The sequence below is a fragment of the Camelus bactrianus genome, chromosome 15 (assembly GCF_048773025.1).
Source record: "Camelus bactrianus isolate YW-2024 breed Bactrian camel chromosome 15, ASM4877302v1, whole genome shotgun sequence".
Taxonomy (NCBI): domain Eukaryota; kingdom Metazoa; phylum Chordata; class Mammalia; order Artiodactyla; family Camelidae; genus Camelus; species Camelus bactrianus.
Window position 1 is genome coordinate 62,165,041 of NC_133553.1, and position 22,425 is coordinate 62,187,465.

Here is a 22,425-nt window from a genome sequence, read left to right on the forward strand (position 1 = left end):
ATGCCATTTTGTCTTCTGATGAGAAAATGATTCTGTTGATTGTTATCGATGCTTTATTGTTTGAGCTACCGGCTATATAACCACCCCGCCCCATCCCCAAGATGGGTTCACAGTTCTGAAGGCACTAGCCTGCGGCAAAGCAATAAAATTGCCTCTTTTCTTCTAAGCTCCAAGACCTTGTCTCTGAGTTATTTGTCTCCTCAGGGATGGGGGCGGATCTTTTGGCAACAATACCCAGTTATAAATATATAAAACTAAACAATGGTAAAATATGTAGATTAAAAGAAATCAGGGTAAGAGAAATATTACTAGCAAGTCAAGTGCTGAGGAAGAAGAAAAGAGTTATTTGATCACAATGTTTTACAAAACTACTAGAACCTCAAATTTAGTTCCAGGATTCCTTTCAGCCAAATTGAAGAATAAAAACAAAGTAAATTACAAAGAAGGAATATAAATCAGTTTTTCCATGGAAATAAAGATTTTTGCCTGACATTAACATTTTTCAATGTTTTTATTGGTAAATAGAACATGTATACAGAAAAGTATACAAAACAACACGTTCAGCTCAATGACTTGTCACACGATCAACAACTTGAACAAGACAATGAACAAAGCCAACACAACAGATACTTCCCCTCCCTCTCAGCTTCTAATCACTGCCCTTCTCTCCTCCCCAAAAGTAACCATCATCCTGACTTTTCCGATAATCACTTCCTTGATTGTTCTCTGTAACTTTTATCACTTAAGCTTACATCCCTATACAATACAGTTTACATAAATTGGAATTTATGTAAATGGAATTATATAGTGTTCTTACGGAGGGAGGGTTGGGGAACCTGGCTTCTCTTACCCAAGTTTACATTTATGAGATTTTTTCCTAGTTGTTGCAAGGAGCTGTGGTTTTTCATTTTCATTACTACGTAGCATTTTGTTGACCAAATATAGCTCAATATATTTACCCACTCTACTGTTGAAGGATATCTGGTCTGCTTCCAGTTTGGAGTAATTTTGAATTTAACTGCTAAATGTATTTTTATAAAGTGTATCTTGATGCACAAGTCCATGCATTTCCATTGGTTATAGTCCTAGGTGGATTGCTAGATCAAAATCCGTTTTCCAAATTGTTATGAAAGGGAGCAGGACCCCTGTGGGCCTCCCTCACCCCGGGCCTCTTGTTTATAGATAAGCTGAAGTCTCCAGGCCTCTCTGAGTCAGAGAAGAGCAGGCTCAAGCAGGTGATTAGGACCAGCCTGCAGGCATGGGGGGATGGCAAGGACTCTCACCAGCTATCTCAATGATTAACCGAGATTATTCCTTCATTTTCCTATAAGATGTTCATGGCTGAACAGAATCTTTGGAGATGGTTTTTTGGGTGGGATGCTGGGTCCACTGGATTGTAGATATTTTGGTTAAAAGTAACTTTCTTTCTGTTACCAAGGCTGTTGCCCCCAGGATCATACCCCTGCCCTTCCCTCGGCTAGAAACCAATTACTTTTATGTAAGTCTCAGGAGGCAGCTGCAGAGAAGAAACAAGAACTGGTTAGAACCCTCAGGGGCCAAGATGATGGAGGATTTGACTTCCAGTGGACCTTGAGCCTCATTATAAAACATAAGCATGTTAAGTGACACATCCACCAGTGCCAGGACAGTTCACAATTGCCATGACAACAACCAGAAAAGGCCATATAAGGACTGAAAAGCTCGAACAAGGACTGACTGGCTCCATCACACCTGGAAGGAGGACATGATGACCAAAGCTTCCCCAGATGTCTCTCCCAGGCCTCTGGCTGACAGCAACCCATTCAAGTTCCTCTTCCTCCCTCGAATGCTTCTCTTCCCTTCTCCCAGCTCAAGCCCTTTCTTCCACTTCCCCTTCTCAGCAATAAAGGGTCTGTTCACTTTGTCCCTCTGCCTCTGTGCGAATTCTTTCACAGCCAGCAGCAAGGACCCACACTTTGGCTGGCTTCCTAACTTAGGGGTCTCTCCATCGGCTAACAGTTGTACCAAGTTATACCCTCACCAGCCTAATGTCAGCGTTCCCACTGCTGGGGCCTCTGGCTCTGGGTCTCTCACAGGCTGCAGTCCAGGTGTTGGCTGTGGCTGTGGTCTCAACTCTCTTTTACTTCCTTGATACCCCTATTGCCAATCTTTTTAATTTTAGCCGTTGTGATGGGTGTAAGAGGAGTGTGATATTGTGATTTTAATTTTCATTTTCCTCATTACAAATGAAGTTGAGCACCTTCATGCAAATTCATTGATCCTTTTGATTTTCTTTTGGAGAACCTGTAAAGCATCTGACCTGTTTTTCTTAATGGTGGTCATTTTCTTAGTGATATCCGTTCTTCATACATTTTATATATGGGGCCCTTAATTTTGCGTATTGTAAAAATCTTCCCCCAATCTGTGCCTTGACTTTCATTTTCTTTAATGTTGTCCTTAAACAGAAGTTCTCAAGTTATCAATTTAATGTAGTCAAATTTGTAATTATTTTCTTTATAGTTACTGACCTTTCTGTTCAACTTACTTTTCATTCTCTGTAATGAAGACAATTTATATTATCTCATAGAATGCACTTTATCTTTCACAATTCAGTATACAGTCCATTTGTACTTGATTTCAGGGTACAATTTGAGGTAGAGAGAGTTTCTTTATCCATGTGTATATCAAATTGACTAAGCACTATTTATTACCAGTCATTTTCCCACTGCTCAGGAGGGTCATCTTTGTCTTAAATCAACGGTACATTTATGTAGATGTCCGTTTCTGAGCTATTTATTCTGCTTCTTTCATCTGTTTATCTTTTCACTATGGCCACACTCTCTTTACTACTCGGTAGACAACCAATTTCATTGTTCTTCACTAGATCTTCAAGAGTTTCTTGGATATATTTAGCCCTTTGCATTTCATGTTCATTTTTAAATAAACTTGTCATATTTTACACACACACACACACCCCTACTGCAATTGTGAATGGATTCGCATTGAATCTATAGATCAATTTGGGAAGAACAGACATGGTAACAATCTTGAATCGTGCAACCTATGAACATAGTATAATCCTCATTTATTTAGGTCTTCAATTTCTTTTAAAAAAAATTTCGTAATTCCCTCTGCAGAGGTGTTGCGATTTATCCTTACTCAACTGCTACCTTGTATGCTATCACGAACCGTATTTCTTTAAAACGTCAATGTTGTTTGTTACTCACCTACTGAAACACGATTGGTCTTCGAATATTGACTCTGTTGTACCAGCAACTGCTAATTTATGAATTAACTTTTCCTACGCTTTTTAAAATTTTTCTATGCGCATATCTCCTATGAGAGAAGTTTTGTCTTCCTTCCTAATCTATACCTTTTATTACCTCTTCTTGAAAAGACCAAACCCCACAAGATTCTGAATGTCATTAACGTGTAATTCTAGTTTTAAATTCAGTCAAAAGATGCCAGTGAAGTCGAGAAGGCGAGACTCTTCCCGCCCCCCAGCCTCTCTCAGTCGCGGCGGCCACACCTCCCCGCCTCACAATCACTCCCATCCAGGGTTAAGTGTGAGCCGACCGCAGCCGGCTGGGACGCGGGCTCCGGAAGCGCGCCGCCGGCATCCTGGCCGTCCCGCCCCTCGCCCAGGATGCAGCCAATCAGCGCCCCCCTCCTACGAGCATCCCATCGGCCAAAATGGCGGCGGGTGGTAGCGCGGCGTCCCGCTTGTAGTTCCATTGCCCGACGCCTCCCGCTGCAAAATGTGAAAGGAGAAGCGGCTGGTGGAGGGGGTCCTAGACAATGAGTCGGCGAAGGAAACATGGGGACAGCCCTAGCCTGAAGAACACGCCGCGCAAAGCGGCGGCGGCGCCGGCGGCGGCGGCGGCGGCGGCGGCGGCTGAGGAATGCGGCTCGGTGGCCGAGCAGGGGAAGAGGCGGCTGAGGTCGGCCGGCGCCTCGGGGCTCCGCGGGGCCGGAGACAGGCCTCCCCGGCCCCAGCCGCAGCAAGAGCAGCCTCCAGCAGCCACTTCGTGCAGTAAAAGTAACCCCGAGGGTGAGACGTGGGCGGCGCGGCCCCCCGAGGCCTCGGCGCCGCAGACTCGCTGCCCAGCTTCTAGCAGGAAAACCCCAGGTGCGGGTGGGGGTGGGGTGGGGTGGGGGTGGAGTCTGAAGTGTGTGCCCTTTCTCTGGGTTTCTCCTCGTGAGTCCAAAATTAACCCGACACCACTCCCCCACCGCTTGCTTCCTCGAGTCTGAGCACTGCCCCGTTAGGACCACCCACTTGTCGCCCCTGCCACAGGAGTAGGTGGTGGGGTTTACCTGTTGGAGGGAGGGGACAGATTTCTAGGCTGCTGCTCCGGGCTTCAGCAATAGCAGAGCGAGGAAAAACAATACCTGTTGCTTTTAGCTGATTTCCAGGGGAAGTTAACTCCCCCTTAAACTTTTTGTCCTGACCAGATTTAGTAAAGGGGCAATATGAAAGCTGTAGCTCATCTGTAGCCTCAAAGTCGTGGTGGTGTCTCACCTCGTTGGGCATAAATCGAAAGCTCCGTTGTATACTGTCCCTCAAAGTAGGAAACCAAGGGCCCTTGAATATTTCATTCTGATCAATATTTGGTGTTCCAGAGTATTTTAGAGATTTCTCATCCTGTCAGGGACTAAAACTCCTGTAAAAGCTCTTTTTCTAGAGCGTATTTTTGATCTACAGCTTTTGTTAACTTATTTTTAGTTTACTTGGACAAAGCAATTGCAGAATAAACAAAAACAGCGATACTACACAAAATTTACCAAGAAACAGCTCATTAAAGGTTTTTGAAGTTAATTAGTGTAAGTTGGCTAGAGTTGGGGAAAGGGGGCTAAACAGATTTTACTGAGGTTTTTGTCCGAGTGCTTTTGATTTTTGGAATTATCTGTAAATTACAGGTGATTCCCAAAGCCTCCATGTTCCAGTGGTAAGGAATGGAGTGGCTAGGTTATACCGTGTTGTACATTTATAGAGCCACTAGATTGTCTAAAATACTTGCTATTTACCATGTCAAATATGTAAAATATGACAGGGATTTTTATGTAAAACTAACATTTCAGTTCTCGTTAAAGTAATACAGTCATCTCTGGGGGAAAATTTTATAATTGGACTATAAATAGTAATCTAAGTTATTATTTAGCATTTAGGTATTATGAAGTAAAGTAATGCTTTAAATTGCAAAAATTGTTCCTTTAATCTTACTTTATGTAGAAAAGTATGAAACACCAAAGAGAGTGCTGCGGATGGATTTATCATCATCTACCTTCAGTTCTCCTAATGATCCAGATGGACAGAATGATATCTTTTGGGATCAGAATTCTCCGATGACAAAACAGCTAGGTAATTTGTCAGTAACATTTTTATCTGGGTGAATACTTGATTAATGAACAGGATTTAACTGTAGAATTTCAGTCGGGTAACAAAATCAGGAACTTTTCTATAGCAGGTATTTTTTGAGAATCTTACATGATCACGTTGCTGTTATTGCATGTGATGTCAGAGGGAGTAGTGATGTAAGCTGTGCTCATTATAATTGTTTTCTTAGAAATGACCGCTCTCTTTTAAAAAAGATTGTTTATAATTTATAAAAATGTCTTTGTTCCTTTAGGTAAAGGAAGAAAAAAGAAGATTTATACCACAGACAGTGATGAAATCTCACATATTGTTAATCGGATTGCACCTCAGGTAAGTATCATCAGTTTTATAGTTTATTTTAAAAGAGTGAAAAATAGGCCACTAAGTTTTTTTTATAGTTTGTGTGTCTGAAAAATGTTTTGTCTTATTCGGTTCTCTTTTGCAAACATATAGCAGCAGAGATTACTTTTACTTTTTCTACTACTGAAATGCATGTTTTAGAAAAAGCAACATATTGTAAAATTGTTAATATATTTTCTCCTAAGCATATATTTTATTTTCATTTTTTTAGTGATGATTTTTAATTAGAGCTATATTTTGTTTTCAATGTTGTTTGACAGTATATGGTATCATTTTTCAAGTTACTAAAATAATAGAATCAGACAACAAAAATTTTAACTTATAAGTTTTTTGTGATTGGTGTTTTTTTTTCCTGTGTATAGCACACCTTTTCCCCATTGAAACTGCTTTTCTTAGTACTTGTTGTCTTGTAAGATCATCAAGAAACACTTACAAAAGTGGGCAAAACATTAGATTAGGAGTTAGTTCTCAGTCTGCCTCCTGTACTGAATGAACCTAAGCAAGTGATTTAAGCTTTCAGAACTTTAGTTCATTCAACCATAAAATAGAATTATTACTTGTTTTGTTCTCTTTCTTGAGTTACTGTGAGGATTCAATTAGATAGAAATTCTTTGTAAACTGTAGAGCACTACAAATGTTAGGTTATATTAAAGCTAATTTTGATAAAGTGTTCACTGTAACAGAGCCATCTTCAGAAGCTTCTTCATTTCAACTCTTGTCATGCTTGAATGAAAGCGAAATATAAGCTTAGGTCAACCTCTGTTTTGAACCTCTTTACTTTCCTCTCTCTTTTTCTTACTTAGCAACATTTAAATCCAGAAAACATCAGTTTTCTCTTAGTGTCTTCTCCTTAGGAAGTGTGGTGATTTCTTTGACACGCCCTTGGACAGTGACTGTATGTTGACCGTAAAGGACAGGTGGCACTGGCCCTAACTGTGGTTGCAGGGAATCACCATCGTCCAGGTGGGAGAGACAGGAAATGAAGTTTTTCTTAGTGGCTATGAAATATCCAGAATTACAGCTAGCACAGTCAAAGCGATTCTGTTGCTGCTAGCTCTCCATTCCGTGTTTGGCACGTCACAGAAATGCATTTTACGTACGGTCCATTAGTTAAATAGCATTTATGCCGCATACTACTTACTTCATAAGTTAACAATAGAGCTTCATTGATTGTAGGTTTCACATGAAAGAAGCGTAATAAAATGTGTTTGGACTGGCTAGCCTGAGTAGTGATAAAAAGATAGCCAAGTAAATTATTGGACTCTTTACCTAAGTGGGCTGGAAGTAATAGCTCACATAAAGAAATGGCAGCAGTGTGCAAGTGGTAACTTGTGTATAAGAAAAAAATACAGTGAAATTAGTTGCTTTTAAATGTTACCCTTTTCAACCGAGTGCTTTTAAAGCATATAAATCTTTGGTAGGACCAAGTTTCTTTAAGAGCTGTCATGTTCTCAGAATGACATATTCATGTTGGTTTTTTTTTTTGGTTGAATCATCCTCCTCAAATAATTAAGTCATCTTAATATTTCCAGAGATGACTTTTTTTAATATGCATTTTTATTTTAATCGGACAGTCATTTTACATTTTTCAGGGACACTTTTTATAGAATGTTTGAAGATGGTATATATTTTTCCATCATTTTTATGCACTTCTACACAGTATATGCTAAGATTAAATGAAGTAATACGTTTAGGTACCTTATACAGCACCTGGATTGTTTTATGTAATTATTAATGAGGAAATTTTTTACAAAATTTTTTTATAAAAAGGTGGGAAAGCAGTTGGGTGCAGCCACTGTGGAAAACAGTATGGAGATTCCTCAGAGACTAAAAATAGACTTACCATATGATCCAGCAATCCCATTCCTCATTATATTTCCAGAGGGAACCTTAATTCAAAAAGACACCTGCACCCTAATGTTCATAGCAGCACTATTTACAGTAGCCAAGACATGGAAACAACCTAAAATCCATTGACAGATGACTGAATGAAGAAGTTGGTATATTTATACAATAGACTACTACTCAGCCATTAAAAAATAATAAAATAATGCCATTTGCAGCAATGTGGATGGCCCTGGAGAATGTCATTCTAAGTGAAGTAAGTCAGAAGAGAAAGAAAAATACCATATGATATCACACGTATGTGGAGTCTGAAAAAAAAAACAAATGAACTTATTTATAAATAAGTTCACAGACATAGTAAACAAATTTATGGTTGCCAGTGGGGAAGAGAGTGGGAAGGGATAAATTGGGAGTCTGAGATTTGCAGATACTAACTGGTACATATAAAATAGATAAACAAGTTTCTACTGTATAGCACAGGGAACTATATTTAATATCCTATAGTAGTTTATGGTGAAAAAGAATATGAAAATGAATATATGTATATTCATGTATGACAGAAGCATCGTGCTGTACAGCAGAAATTGACACAACATTGTAAACTGACTATATTTCAATTAAAAAAACCATACAAAGGACCCATGTATATGTATTTCATCGGATATATAAAGCTATCATACTTTCATTCTCTAAAAATGGAATGAATTTAAAATTACTTGGTAAATGGAGAAAAAATCCATAATTAATTAGTTAAGAATGTTATTTTCCCTAAATTCAAGATTGTTGAAACAAAAGGGAAAATATGTATTGAGTCTAAAATTGAAACTTGCTTTTCTTGAATATTTTACAAAGCTAAAATCTACTAGGTTCAACTGGACATACAAGAAAACTGCTTGTTGATAGAGGATTTTAATGTACCAAGCTGCAGGGATCTTTTCACCTAACTCTCCAGTGAATAAACATAAACTGACATCTTTATGCTCAGCATTTTGCTGGATGCTAGGGGGATAGTCCTTGTCTTCAAGTAACCTATATCTAGTGATAAGGTTATTTTTAATTTGTGATAGTTGTTTACGTTCATTCTAGGTACTATAAAAATAGAGTAGAAAATGGTCAACCTATTTGTTGATTTGGTTTGTGACTAATATGTAAACTCATTCTCTAATTTTATGCGTGATCAAGTGACTGAAAGGTATAGCAGATGGCTTTTTCCTAGCCTTTATACTGGTTAAACTTTTCTCTGCTTTCTCTGCTTATTTTTGTTCTTCTCCCTTCTTCATTTGTAGCATCAGTTCTAACCTTGCACTTCTCTCTAACTCAGTCCCAACTTATTTCTAAGTTTTCTTAATTCTGTCAAAGTGTTGTCAATTCAGGTCAACATGGATTGTGCAGCTTTAGATAAACATTATAATGGGGATAGAGAAATTTGGAGAATCAAGTGATAAAGAATTCCATGTGTATCTCGTTTTATTCTTAACTCTAATAATTCCTGCTACAGTTTATTTCTGACACTGATGTTTATTTTTAAAAATATCTGATGACTGCTGAAATAAGTTGATCCATTTTCTTTTGATAAAAACATGTGCTTTTACTATTAAATAATCCTGAAAATAAGGAGTTCTCGATTCTGAATGTTTTCGTTTGCTAAAACGTAAATAGATCACTTCTTGCAACTTGTTATTGCCGTCCTCCAACTTCTCATGTTTTTGTAGTTAATTGCTTGGGAAAATAATTCAACATAACTAAGGTGGGTTTTTTGGTTTGTTATTTGTTTTGAGGGTTTAGGGGGGTTTTGGTACTTTTTACACCTCTTTTTTTTCCCTTTTGCCAAAGGATGAGAAACCGATGACAGACTCCATGCTGGACGTGTGGATTGGTGAAACTGCTATTCCATGTACTCCTAGTGTAGCAAAAGGAAAATCAAGGGCAAAACTCAGCGGTACAAAGTAAGTGCAAACTTTTAGGTTTTTCTGAATTCGGTGAAGTAAATGTTTTTAAAAATATTCTGTTTTGGTTTTGTGAATATGTTAAAGTGGTTATAAATTATTTTCCTTAGTTTTGACATATAAACTTTTGGACTTAAAATAATTGTAATGTAAGTGTTAACATTTTTGAATTTTAACATTGAAATATGTTAAATAATAATTGAATATTTATGACTTTTAGAACTTATAATTTTTTAAATATTTGTTTAATAGGTTAAAAACTCAAAATCAGGAGGAGGAACTTATGAAATTGGCTAAACAATTTGATAAAAATATGGAAGAGCTAGATGTGATTCAGGACCAAAACAGGAGAGATCATGATCTTATCCAGACGATTTCAGAAGCAGAGACTTTAGATAATTACAGAGATAATGTACAAACGCAGTTACTACATGATATTGTTCCTGGAATAGATAATGCTGTGTTAAAGAAGCCAGTGAAAGAAAACACCAAGATAACTGTGGTAAATGGGCAAAAGAGCAGTCAGAAGCCATTTGACCAAAATGCTGAAGCAGCCTTTATTGCCATTTTTGATGGTTCTACTCAGAAATGTAGTGGACAGTTAAGCCAAGAGCTGTCAGATGCTTTTTCAAACACCGGTAATGCTACATTTGGAAAGAAAAGTGCTTTGAAAGAGGAGAAAATCATTACCAATGAAACTCTGGTCACTGAAAAACTGCCAGGATCGCTTTCTTATCAGGTAGATGCTCCTGGAATGACAAAATCATATGTGACTTCCTATACGAAGGAACCAGGAGCTTTCAATAAGCACATTGATGCAGTTACTGCCACTGATTTTGAGGATGACTGGGAAAACTTACTAAATAATGAACCTTTTGTTATGCAAAATGTCAAAATGTCTGAGCATTTCTCTGCTCCTCCAACAGCCCAGATTACTGATCAAAAGGAAATGTGTACCTTTAATAGTAAAAATGATGAAAGTAAGTCAGGAATGAATACAAGTCTAGATACCAGGTTAAAAGATTCAAAATTTTTACATGATCTCCCTTCGGAGGCACCTAGCAGTGAATTAACGGGTGCTGCAAAGTACAGACTTTCGCCAAAGTCAAATGATAAATCAGACAAATTATCCGCTGGAAATCAAAAGAAATTTCAGAAATCTTTTAATACAAGTGTTCAGGACAAAATTCAAGACTATGCAGTTGCATCTAATCTGACAAAAGTAAAGGAAGATACTCATAGTAAGTTTACTTCTAATGTAAATACTTCTGGAAAAAAGTCTACTTTGAATACAAGACATTCTAGTGAACAAAAAGATAAGTCCATTTTTAAACAGTCTTTTACAGCACCTACAAATGTAGAGCCTTTAGGCCCTGCAGCTTGGGGCAATAAGACCAGTGTTTGTAACGCAAATCAGACTAATGCATCCAAGTTAGGTTCTTTCTTTGATGATTGGAATGATCCATCATTTGCCAACGAAATTGTTAAAGCATGTCATCAATTAGAGAATACCTGGGAGGCAGATGATGTAGATGACGATTTACTGTACCAAGCATGTGATGATGTTGAAAGACTAACTCAGCAACAAGACACGAAAGTGGACAGCAAGACATCAGGAAGTGTGCTTGAGATCAATAATGGTTCTAAACATGGAGCCAAAAACGTGTTTACTACACCTAAACAAGGGACTCATTTGCTGCAATCAAAGCCTTCGAATCTGAACAACATTTCAGCGCTTTCATCTTCATTGACAAATAGCTCACAAATAAGTAAATCGATGAAGACAGAGAAAAAGGAGGTTTGTGGAAATTCTCCAGGCTTTTTAGGTGCTACGACAAATTTGACTCTCTACTCTAAGAACTCAGATTGTCAGGTCAATAATCGGTGTCTCTCTTGGAATAACAATGATGTTCCAGTACAAGTGAATAGTTCCAAATCAGTTCTCTCAGGAAGTTCAAGTTCGAATGTGAGTTCAGATCATATGAATACAGAAATTGGTTCTTATAGGAAGAAGCTGAGTGGTGCACATCTGTCCCACAAGGCCATGGCTAGTGAAGAGGCTTGGTTTGACCTTAACAGGGCAGCTAGATTTTCTAAGTACACATTTACGAAGATGAAAAATTCTCCAATTCTTTCCCAGTTTAATAACGAATGTATAACAGGAAGTGTTTCTGATACCAGAATTACACAGGGTTTGGAGAAAAATAAAACTGTCAACCCATTACGTGGGAAGGCTGTTCAACAGCAGTCTTTGGTGAAATCCTCTGAGTCTTTGGAACAACCTTCAAAAGGTATGTATGAAATACAGTTTCCCTTGAAAAGTAGCCAAACTAGTTACTTCTTATATATTGAATTTGCGTAACATATTAAGTTAAAAACTGTTTTCGCGTTACTTAACTAGAAGTCTTATAGTGATTCTTAATGCTGATGCTGGAATATACAAACACTGGGCGATTTATGTTTTCAATAGACTGCGTTGAATTCTTTGCCAACATTTAATACAGTGATTAGCATATGGTAGGCATTCAGTAAATATGTGTTGAATGTTTCCTTGTTTATTTACTAGAAAATTTTACTTTTAGATATATGTATTACTGTATGAGATTCTGTGTGTTTATTAAATACCTCATTGTTTTAAGATTTGAATAATCTTATTCCTTACTCCTATGTTTAGCAGAACACTGAGGTGATCATTTGAAGGTTTAGAGCATTCTGATTAAACACCTTTGCTAGTATCCTGTCTGATATAAAACTGTTAATGATGGTTAGAATTGTTATTTACTGAACAGTACATCCTGTCATCTTTTGATTTCTCCGCAATTCCTCTTTTCCTCAATTCTTTCTGTCAACAAATTCCGTTGTTTCTACCTCAAAAAATGTGTCTCAGAACTGTCCATTTTTCTCACCCTCTCCTGTCCCAGCCTTACCCATGTCGACATTTCTTGACTAGGCCTCTGCAGTTCTTTGACCTGCCCCCTCTTAAATTCTAGGCTCCAAACAGCAGAATGATCCTTTAAAACAAGATTTAAAAACAAGCAAACAAACAAGTAGGCATATATGGCATTCCTCTGCCTTAAGACAGCCTTCAGTCACTGCTCTTCATATTTCAAATAAAATCCAAACTTTACGCTGATCTCCAAGGCTCTGAATTCTCTCTCCTTAATCTACCTGTCTTCTTTTTCCCTTACACCAGCTGTATTTCAGTTCCTCAAACAAAATTGGTTCTTTCCTAGTTCAGAAGCTTTGACTGCTATTCCCCGCCAAAACTGCCTCCTAGCCTTTGACCCCCTCCCCTCCTCTGGTGGGTGTGTTTTTACCCTTAGGTCTCAGTTTAAGTGTTACTGTCTCACAGAGGACTTCCTTGCACAGTCTATAGATCAGTGCTTTCTTTGTTATTTTCAGTCATCTTTCTTATTTCCTTCACTTCTTCTATCACAGTTTGCAGTTAAGCTGTCTGTCTCATCAGTGAATTCCTACGCCTACCATACGTAGCATCTGCCATTTGGAAGATGTTCGGTAGATACTTGACTGAACATCATGCAGTATGATGTGAAAAGTCTGTTATTCACTGACACTTTAATATTTTTTTAAAAGGGGTATTTCTGGCATAACTCCTTGTGCTTCTTAATGCCTGGGGCTCGTCACCAGAAACATAGTGACCCCCACGTACATAACACCAAGTCGGCCTGGCTGTTTTCCATTTATCCTTTAAAACGAATGCATTTCTAACCACCCAGAATGGTTTAGATTCGTTGTCTCTGAGTTTCTCCAATACCCAGTGCTGATTTCTGTTACAGCATTTACTGCGCTAGCTTGTAATTATAGATTTTCTTAAATCAGTCTCCCTCACTTGGGGCTAGCCTTAGGATTCTTATCTACTGTGTAGATCGATGCTAATATGGTAAGAGTTTTTAGTTTCTTTTAACATTGGGTTGTTTTATCTTTGGATTCTGGATAATGCTTTTGTTGGCGCTGTTACTTCAACTATTCCATTTAAGTAACCCCTCCCTTAAAAAAAAAACAGTACCATGTTAGTTGTTTAAAAAGAAAGAAAGAAAACAGTATAGATTAATTTGAAGTAGAAAGTTAAGTCCTCTGTTTCTCCTTTCCAACAGCCATCCATCAGGGAAAGCCACTGTTAATAGTTTGGAACCCATCATGTAGCATTTTCCGCACATATGAAAACGTGTGTGTGTATGTTTACCTATACATTTATTTAAATAGATAGAATTATACTATATAATTTGGCAGTTTGGTTTTGCCTCCATTTGGTATGATTATCTTTTCCTGTTAGTACATACAGATTTGCTTCAGTCTTTTGAATGACTACATTGTTTGTCATTATATGGATGTATCATAATTTATTTAACTGATTGTTTATTGATGGAAGTTTAATTTCATTGCAGTTTTTTGCATTACAAACAGTATAGTCCTCCAGTGAATAGTTTTCTACATAAATTTACACATACTTGTGTGATTGTGTCCATTAATTACTGAAAAACTAATGTAAGAAAATGTTTTAAATTTTGATTGATAGCACTTAATCATCCCCCAAAATGACATCAATTTTTATTATTATCAACACTGACAATGAATCCTTCTCTACATTACAGCCCAGGCTAGATATTTTGAAACTTTAAAAATTGTTGTCAATCTATAATAATTTTAAATATTTAAGTTTCTATTTAGATAAATGTGACTTATTGAAGCATATTTCCAACATGTTACTTTATAGTTGTAATTCCATTAAAGACTAAATCTCTCTGGAATATTTGATTTTTCCAAAACTCCTATCTACTGTCCTATCTGCATTTTTTTAATGGATGGATAATTTGCCTTTCAGTTTACTTTACAATTTTTCCTCCAAGTTTACTGATGGTACCTAATATTCTAATTGATATTAACCTTGTTGCTGTTTTCTCTAGTTTCCATTTCCTTTTACTTATGTGTAGCACACTGCTCACCAGGGAATCTCTTTAAAACAAAATCCATCTAACTGCCTCATTGCTTTAAGACAAGGTTTGGCAAACTGGCCTGTGCAGATCGGGCCTGAATAGCCTGTTTTTGTACAGCCAACATGCTGAGATGATTTTCACATTTTAAATGGTTGAAAAAAATTAAAGAAGAATAATACTTAATGACTTTTGAAAACTGTATGGGAATTCAAATTTTACTGTCTATAAAGTTTTCCTTGAACATAGCTACGTTATTTGTTTACACACTGTCCGTGGCAGTTTTCATGCTGCAATGACAGAATTGAACAGTTGCAGCAAGAGATCACGTGACCCTTAAAGGTTACTTTCTGGCCTTACTTTCTGGCCTTTTACAGAAAAAAAAAGTGTGCTGACCCCCTGCTCTACAGTAAAGATTAAGAAGAGCCACCCTTGCTTTGTACCTTGCAATAGTTTGAGACCTTGCTGTGAATTTTTATTGCAGATTGAATTAAAGGAAGGGCTGATGGGAGAAATGAGTGACTCTCCCTAAATCTTGTTCACAAGAATTTTCATGGTGTGAGTTTATTGTATCGTTTGAAATTATTTTCCAGAATATCATGAAGCCAGTTGTAAGGCCAGTTTTAGGGATCTGTGTTCTTTTCTGCCCCATGGATTATTAACCTGTTTTCCTTCCAAACGTATGGTCAACTGAATGTAAACTGTGTGTGTGTGTATTCTGAGTTTCTTGTGTTTCTCAGCTATGAGACTAAAATAGTAGATAATCAAACTAATTTTAAAGTTTCATAGTATCTTTTTGTGGGGAAAAATAGCTACGGTCTGTGAGATAATTGGTTTAGGAAATTAAAGGCAACAGATTGATCTGGGGAGTTTATTTGAGATACATATCTCTTACCCTGAACGTCTTCTCCATTTCTGACTATACCAAGGAGGGAAGTGGAGACAGATGGTACATTTTGTGCAAATATCTGCCTTAGTAACAAGGAAAATGTTTTATAACAACTAAATCGTGAACCTTTGTCTAGGTGTCAGTGTAAATAATATTTCTCTGCTGACAGTACTGCAGACTCTTACTTCTCTGAAAGGTGGATTTTACAGTATAAACAGTTTAGCAATACCAGGTCACTTACATATGTATTAGTATGATGGTCTTAATTTTAAAACATTATTTAAATGAGAAAATAGATTTGCTAATTTTAAAGTTTGATTCTTAGGGGCATGATATAGATAGTCTTTTAGCTCAAAGTGACTTAACTGTGGAATTAAATTCATTTTATTAGAACTCAGAATTTTGGTAGAGACAGAATTGATTGTTACTAAAATAGAACTTTCTTATTTTCATTTGTCTAATTTAAAAACACATTGTTTTTTATAGTATGCTTATCTGAAGTATAAAGTATGTTGCAAAAGAATATATCAGAATGCTTCATATTTTTGTGTATTGAAAGACATTCATATTGAAGATTTTATTCAGATAGCCTGCTTTTTGAAATAATTTTCTGATGTTTATAAAAAAGTGTGTCCAAGTAAAAGTATAATATCTGATGGTGAGTTACATATCTATTGGCATGGTAGATTTCACTTTATTACTCCAAGGTATATTTCCTAAATGGCTGAAATAAAAATCTTGGCGCTCTAGAGAGGAAAAAAAGTAGGTGTCTATAGTAACATAGCTTATCTTACACCAAAAATACACTATTTGGGGTATTGTTATCTAATTCATTATATTTTGACTACTTTTCTGTTACGACTTATGTAACATTTAAAATCCCAATTTGTTTTTAAAATGCATTCATTTATTACATAGAAATTAGATGCTGTTGTTCACAAGAATTATTTGCTTTTAATCAAATGAATTTTGTCACACTGTGGAAAGAGTGTGTCACACAGGTACAGATTGATCAGTGCTTGGTTTCATTTTGGCCTAGAACCTTGTACTTGAACTGTACTTAGCATCTTACAGTTAGTAGTTTAGTCTGATTTAATAACCAAACCAGTGTGGCAAACCTGGGTAATAAGTAAAAATTAAAACCCACTTAGAATGACTTTATAGTCTGTAAAACTAACATCTATATTTTGTTTCATTTTTAGAGGAAGAAGAGAAAAATAGAAAGTATTCTCCTGAAGAAATTCAGAGAAAAAGACAAGAAGCACTGTTTCGAAGAAAGGCCAAAAGCACAGGCGGCGACTGTAAAGGCAGCTCCCACTTAACCTGATTTCTTTAATGAAGCGTTAGTGGGGAGACAACAAGGACAGTCGATAGCTATCTATGATAGGAAGCATTTGTTCTTGGTTTCTCTGTGAGAAATTTAATGCTGAGTTACAAAGCGTGGAATTCTACTTTATTTAATAAATCAGTGTTTGCAATGACCACTGAAACCTTTCCTTGGAGATGTATGTGAAAGTAATTGCGTGTAAGTTTTGGAAATTCAGGAAAGTTAACAATTTTGTAGTAGAAATATACAGAGGGAAGTAGTTTCATTTTTTAAATATCGTGACTGCGGAGGACCATCAAAAATAATCTACTTAAATTTTTACTGTAGTAAGTCTTTTCCTAACACTAGACTATTTTTTTTTTTACAGGTTTACTTTCAATAACTGTACCTTAAGGTTTTTATACATTCCTGAATTCTAATACTTCCATATTGTTAGGAACATGGTAGGAAATAAAGGACTTCAGTTTATTTGTAAGAACATTATTATTTTCAATTCCTAGTCCATAATAGATGTGAATTTTAAATTCTAAAATGTAATGCATTTTGGAAACTTCCCTCCGTTTTTAGGAAAAAATGCTGATTTAAGAAGTTGAGTTTAGAAAAAAGATTGGATTGGCTGTGTAAGTAGTATAGCATCATGCATGTTTAGAACTGTCAGAAACTCGTTATCATCTGGTCCAGCCTCTTTGTTGTCTAGGTGAGAAATGAATAGCATTGTTCTGAAAGTCATGAGGCGAGTTAAAGCTGTGCTGCAATTGGAATGATTTCTTTCATTCCAGTGGATTCCTAGGCTGCTGTACCATTTGCTTCAAAGTACATGAAATACCATGTCTGTGGGAGCATTAATTACTTTATAGTATAAAACTTAAATAAAAGCACATTAAGGACTGTTCAGTAATCATCGCATTATTTCTTGAACCATTCCAGGATATAAAAAATGAGAATCTTTTTTCAGTTTTCCTAAAACTATGTAATTTTTCGTTGATTAATTTACTGACTTTAGTAATTTGTTCTTCTCTATTACTCTCTTTTCTTTTTGCCTGTTTGGAATTTGCTAAGCCAGAAGTAAAAATGTCTAAGCTGAGGACATAAGGACAAGTAAGGATGCTTTATTCATCCCAAACAGCTTTAGGAGACCTGGCCGAAGTTACAGATGTGAAGAGCCTCTAAATTAGGGTGTTCACCACTATTCAGGTGTCTTAGAGCTAGAATGTCAAAATAATTAAGTGCAGTTGAAGTTACTGCTATAAGATACAGGGGAGGGTATATAGCTCAGTGGCAGAGTAGGTGCTTAGCATACGTGAGGTCCTGGGTTCAATCCCCAGTCCCTCCGTTAAATAAATAAATAAACAAACAAGCCTGAGTACCTCCCCCCATTAAAAAAATAAGATACTGCTACAAGAGACATATTGTTCTGAAAGTTATATTTTCATATATACGGTAGAGTAACATACACTAGGTAACGTTTTTTATTTGTCTAAGAATAGAGAATAAATACAGTTTTTATGTAAGGAAACGAAGAGCTGAGAATCTTCATCTTTTTCTAAAGTGGCTTCACCGTTCTTACTAGTCTGTGAGTATCTCTGCTTCTGCTTAAGCTCTTCCCTGCCTTCCTCTTGATTCCTCTGGAGCGACATTAGCCTGTTCTGGCCAGTCATTACGACTCAGTAAGTTTGAGTTTCTTTGGCACTTGTCCCTGATCATCCTTACTGGATTTCTTGTCTCTCATCATTGTGGTACTTACCCTCAGTTCTATAATACCTTGTATGTTACTTGGTTGTGTATGTCTCCTAGTGGTATTTCTGAAACTTCTCGTTTTGCATCTCTTTCATAACGTTGGCATGCTCTCGGTGTAGCCTGTCATGCTGTTCACTTAACAGTGTTCTTAAAGTGACCCTTTTTCTCTTTCGGGAGACTTCATAGTCCTTACGGCTGTGGGTGGAAGAGTGGCCCAGCACATCTGAACCTGAGCCTGCTCCTCCCACTCTCCTGTCCTGTCCCGATTCCTCTTCCTCAGCTGTTGTTGGAAATAGTGGGGATCGAGGGACCCATTAATGAGCACACAGAGGACTGCACAGATCGTTTCTCTAGCTTGGCTTTTTCCAGTCTCTAGGGAATCTGTTTTCGCACAGGGAAGAGGCAGCTGGTCAGCCTGGCAGTTGTATTCCAGCTCAGGCTCTGCCGCTGTTTGTGCGTCTCAGGTTGGCTGCAGGAAAACGATGCTAGTAATAATGCCTTTACTGCAGGGACGTGTGCAGAGTGGGCTCTGTCCATTAGCGCTCTTTCTTGCTGCAGACAGGCAGCTCTGGCCCCGGGAGAACTTGGGTTGCTTATTACAAACAGTGGTGTGCACGCCTGTACCACACACACACCTTGGGAAGCACTGCTTATATCATTATACTCTGTTTTTTAATTTTTAGTTTCCTGAGAACAGAGGTACCTTACTCATCTCTGTCAACCCAGTATTGGTATTCAGTGATTACTTATTAAGTAAGTGTCTGATGCATTTAAACAGATTCTGGTGGCAGAGATTCTGCTTTCCTCTACTTGACTCTGATTTTGACTCTGATCCCCTGAACTTCAGGATTGGAAGATGTTTCTAGAAACAATTTAAATTTAGCCTAACCCTGATTAATGTAAGTGATCAGTTCTTGCTAAGATGTGATCAGAATCACTCGTGGGACTCAAAACACAAAACAACAAATTTGTGTCTTTATGACTTCCCTTAGAATTCATAAAAAAGTACATACAGGGGTGGATTTCTTTGTGTGTGCTTTTAAAGTCCATTGACTAAGGCCACCAGAGTTGAAAAGAAATCATAACTGCTCAACTTATACAATAATTGCTAAATATTTTATTTACTACCGTGCATGGTTTTAGGAAGTTTGCATTTAACTAACAAGAATATAAATAACACTTTCACCACCATCTTACAAATAGGGAAATTGAAGTAAGCTTATCAAATGACTTTCTCAAGGTCACACAATTAGAAAGGTGTTGGAGCTGGAGTTGGAACTCACTGTGCTTCCAAATATGACTTTAACCACTGAGTATACTGTCATTCATGGAAACTTCATAAAAAAACAGTGAAATTATCTGTATGTAGGGGAAAGAACAGCATTTCAGGCATGTGTGCCATAAAACTCACTAGAATGTCTATAGTTTAACTTTTATAGCGCAGGGGAATTTTGCCCCAATCTCAATTGCTGTTACAGATGACTCCTGTACTTTAGGTGTGAGTGGGTGGGTGGGCATCGATTATATGATCCACATAGAAGTCACTTTTTTTCATGCAATTATTAAAAGAACAGAAAAATACATAAAATATGTAGCTATTTAAAATATACTTAAATGCCTTTATTTTACTTCACTATTTCAGTAACTTCTGGGTGTTCTGGTTTTAAATCTTTCAGGGAAAACTTAATTGCCTAGTCTAAGATGTAATGGCATACCGCAAGCTTCTAGTAAAACTCCGATCCAAGTAGTAAAATGAAGGTTTCTGGGTAGATGCACAGTATATAGAATAGTAGTATTCTGCAGTTTAATTTGTTACAGTATATTGTTACGATCAATGTACATGAGCAAAGTCCAGTATCACACAGGTACGTAGTTGGGCAGAGAAGCCCTGTAATATTCTTTTCAGGTGATTGTAGATACTACACAAAAACTCAAGAAGTGGCAGTTTCTTAAAGATTAGCTGTAATTTCTATTTCTGTTTCTAGCCATGATGGAAAACAAGGGACGCGTGTTCCTTCCTGCTGCAACAACCAAATAAACAGCCAAACTACATGGAAAAGTGGATTTCAAGACACTGGGCCTCAAACAATGAGGAAAATTGGGAAACAAAGAAATGGAGCCCTGCAGTCACGCCAGCTTGCTGCCTTGAGGGAAACTGCAGGCCACGAGGCGAGGAGGGGGAGCGGGAGGGGCTTGCTCAGGAAGGCTCCCAGAGTTGAGGAAATGGAGATGAGAGTTTAGGAAGACCCCGAGATAGCTAGAGTTCACGGGACAGAGAGCCAGTAAGGAGAGAACACAGAACTCCAGTGAGATAAGATAGTCTGCCTTGAGAATTCAGCACAGTCCTGCTCAGCACGTGGATGTGAGGGAGCAGGCAGGAGAACCATCTGAGACGACTGGAGGGCTCTCGTGGGCCCAGTCACAGGGTCTGTTCACACCAGCCGCGGGTCACTGGGCAGCACTTGCCTTCATGATGGCGAGTAATTAGCCCTAGATGTCACTCCTCTGGCTCTCCCCAACAAGTCGTAAAAGTAAGACTGAAGAGGATCAGACCATCCCAAGTAACAGCTCATCCCAGAACAAAGCTCAGACATGTTCTTAGAAAAACACAAATGCCCAGAGAAAATTCATAGTGGCTGTCATCTAATTAAAGGTCAGTAGGCATGCAAAGAAGCAAGAAAACACGGCCCATAAAAAGAATCATCAGTTGAAACCAACCTAGGTCTTTTACAGATGTTATACTCAGCGGATGAAGATGTTCAAAGTTAAAACTGTTAATATATGTGTGTTCAAAATGTTTAGAAACATGGTGGGTATTAAAAAGACCAAACTCCTAGAGATGAAAACTAATTTCTGAGGTGAAAAATACACTGGATGGGATGAATGACAAGTTAGACATTGCAGAAGAAGGGACTAGCAAACTTGACAGATCAATAGGCATCATCCAAAATGAAATGTGGAGGGAAAAAAACATGAAAAGAACAGTGAATTGTGGAACAAATTCTCATATCCTGGTATGTGGTTAATTAAAGTCCCTGAAGGAGGGAGAGGTGGAGTGTATACAAAGTGTTTGAATAAGTAATGGCCTAAAAATTTCCAAGCTTTATGAAAACTATTAACCCACAAATAGAAGAATTCAGTCAACTCCAGGCATGAGAAATAACGAAGAAAAACTACCAAGCCACATCATGACCAGTGTATGTTATCTGTTCTCTGTCTCCTGCATGCTTGGAACCTGGGACGGAGGACTGCCCTTCCCCTGGCTCACTGCACTCTCCCCATCCCTCCCCCATTTCTGGAATCTGTAAGTAATAAATCTTGTGTGAATATTGAAACTGCACCTTCAAGCAAAAGGACGGTGGGGCTTTCACTTCCCCAGAGCGGGAGCTGGGATGCTGATGGAGCTACCTGCCGGCTCCCGTGTGTGAGTGGCTTGTGCTTCCTCATTCAGCAGATCATGATCTGCATATCTTAAATTGGCTGCACAATATGAATGCATTTGATACCACTGGACTTACCACTAAAAGTGATTCAGATGGTACATTTTATGTATAATTTACCACAATAGGAAAAGTGGAAATAATAAATGAGTTGCAGTGTAGAATCTGAATCCAAATCAATGAATTTTCTATACTCTGGTATATTATAATCGATTGGTCTGAACAATACTTTGAATAGATTGTTTACACATGTGTAATATGTCATGCAGTGGTCATCTGGAAAATGCCAGCTCACTGAGACCTGCAGATCTTCAAAGAGCTGGCACATCATTATACGGTCACCTTTCTGTTCCGTCATCACTCATCTCAAGAAATGTCTTTCATGTGTTGAAAAGCTGTCAAGCTCATGATGGCTGATACAAGTTTTCCAAGATTCTAAATTTCGCTTGAAAGCTTGAATTTTGTCATTGACAACAAAAAATAATGTCCATTGTTTTCCTTGAAGTAACAGACTAACTTTGTTCTGTTTTGAGACAGAGTCTGCCAAATACTTAAGTCTGAATAACCAGACTT

At 37.6% G+C, this 22,425-nt stretch overlaps 1 protein-coding gene across 1 annotated transcript; it reads left to right on the top strand.

The window, feature by feature from the left end:
• The first annotated feature begins 3,647 nt into the window (after positions 1-3,647).
• Positions 3,648-17,569, top strand: ETAA1 (ETAA1 activator of ATR kinase). The gene is given in 7 exon segments (XM_074341247.1): positions 3,648-4,030; positions 5,213-5,341; positions 5,610-5,686; positions 9,395-9,507; positions 9,760-11,798; positions 16,551-16,630; positions 16,632-17,569. Coding segments are annotated over 7 exon segments (2,730 nt in total). The 5' UTR covers positions 3,648-3,777; the 3' UTR covers positions 16,671-17,569.
• Positions 17,570-22,425: the final 4,856 nt, after the last annotated feature.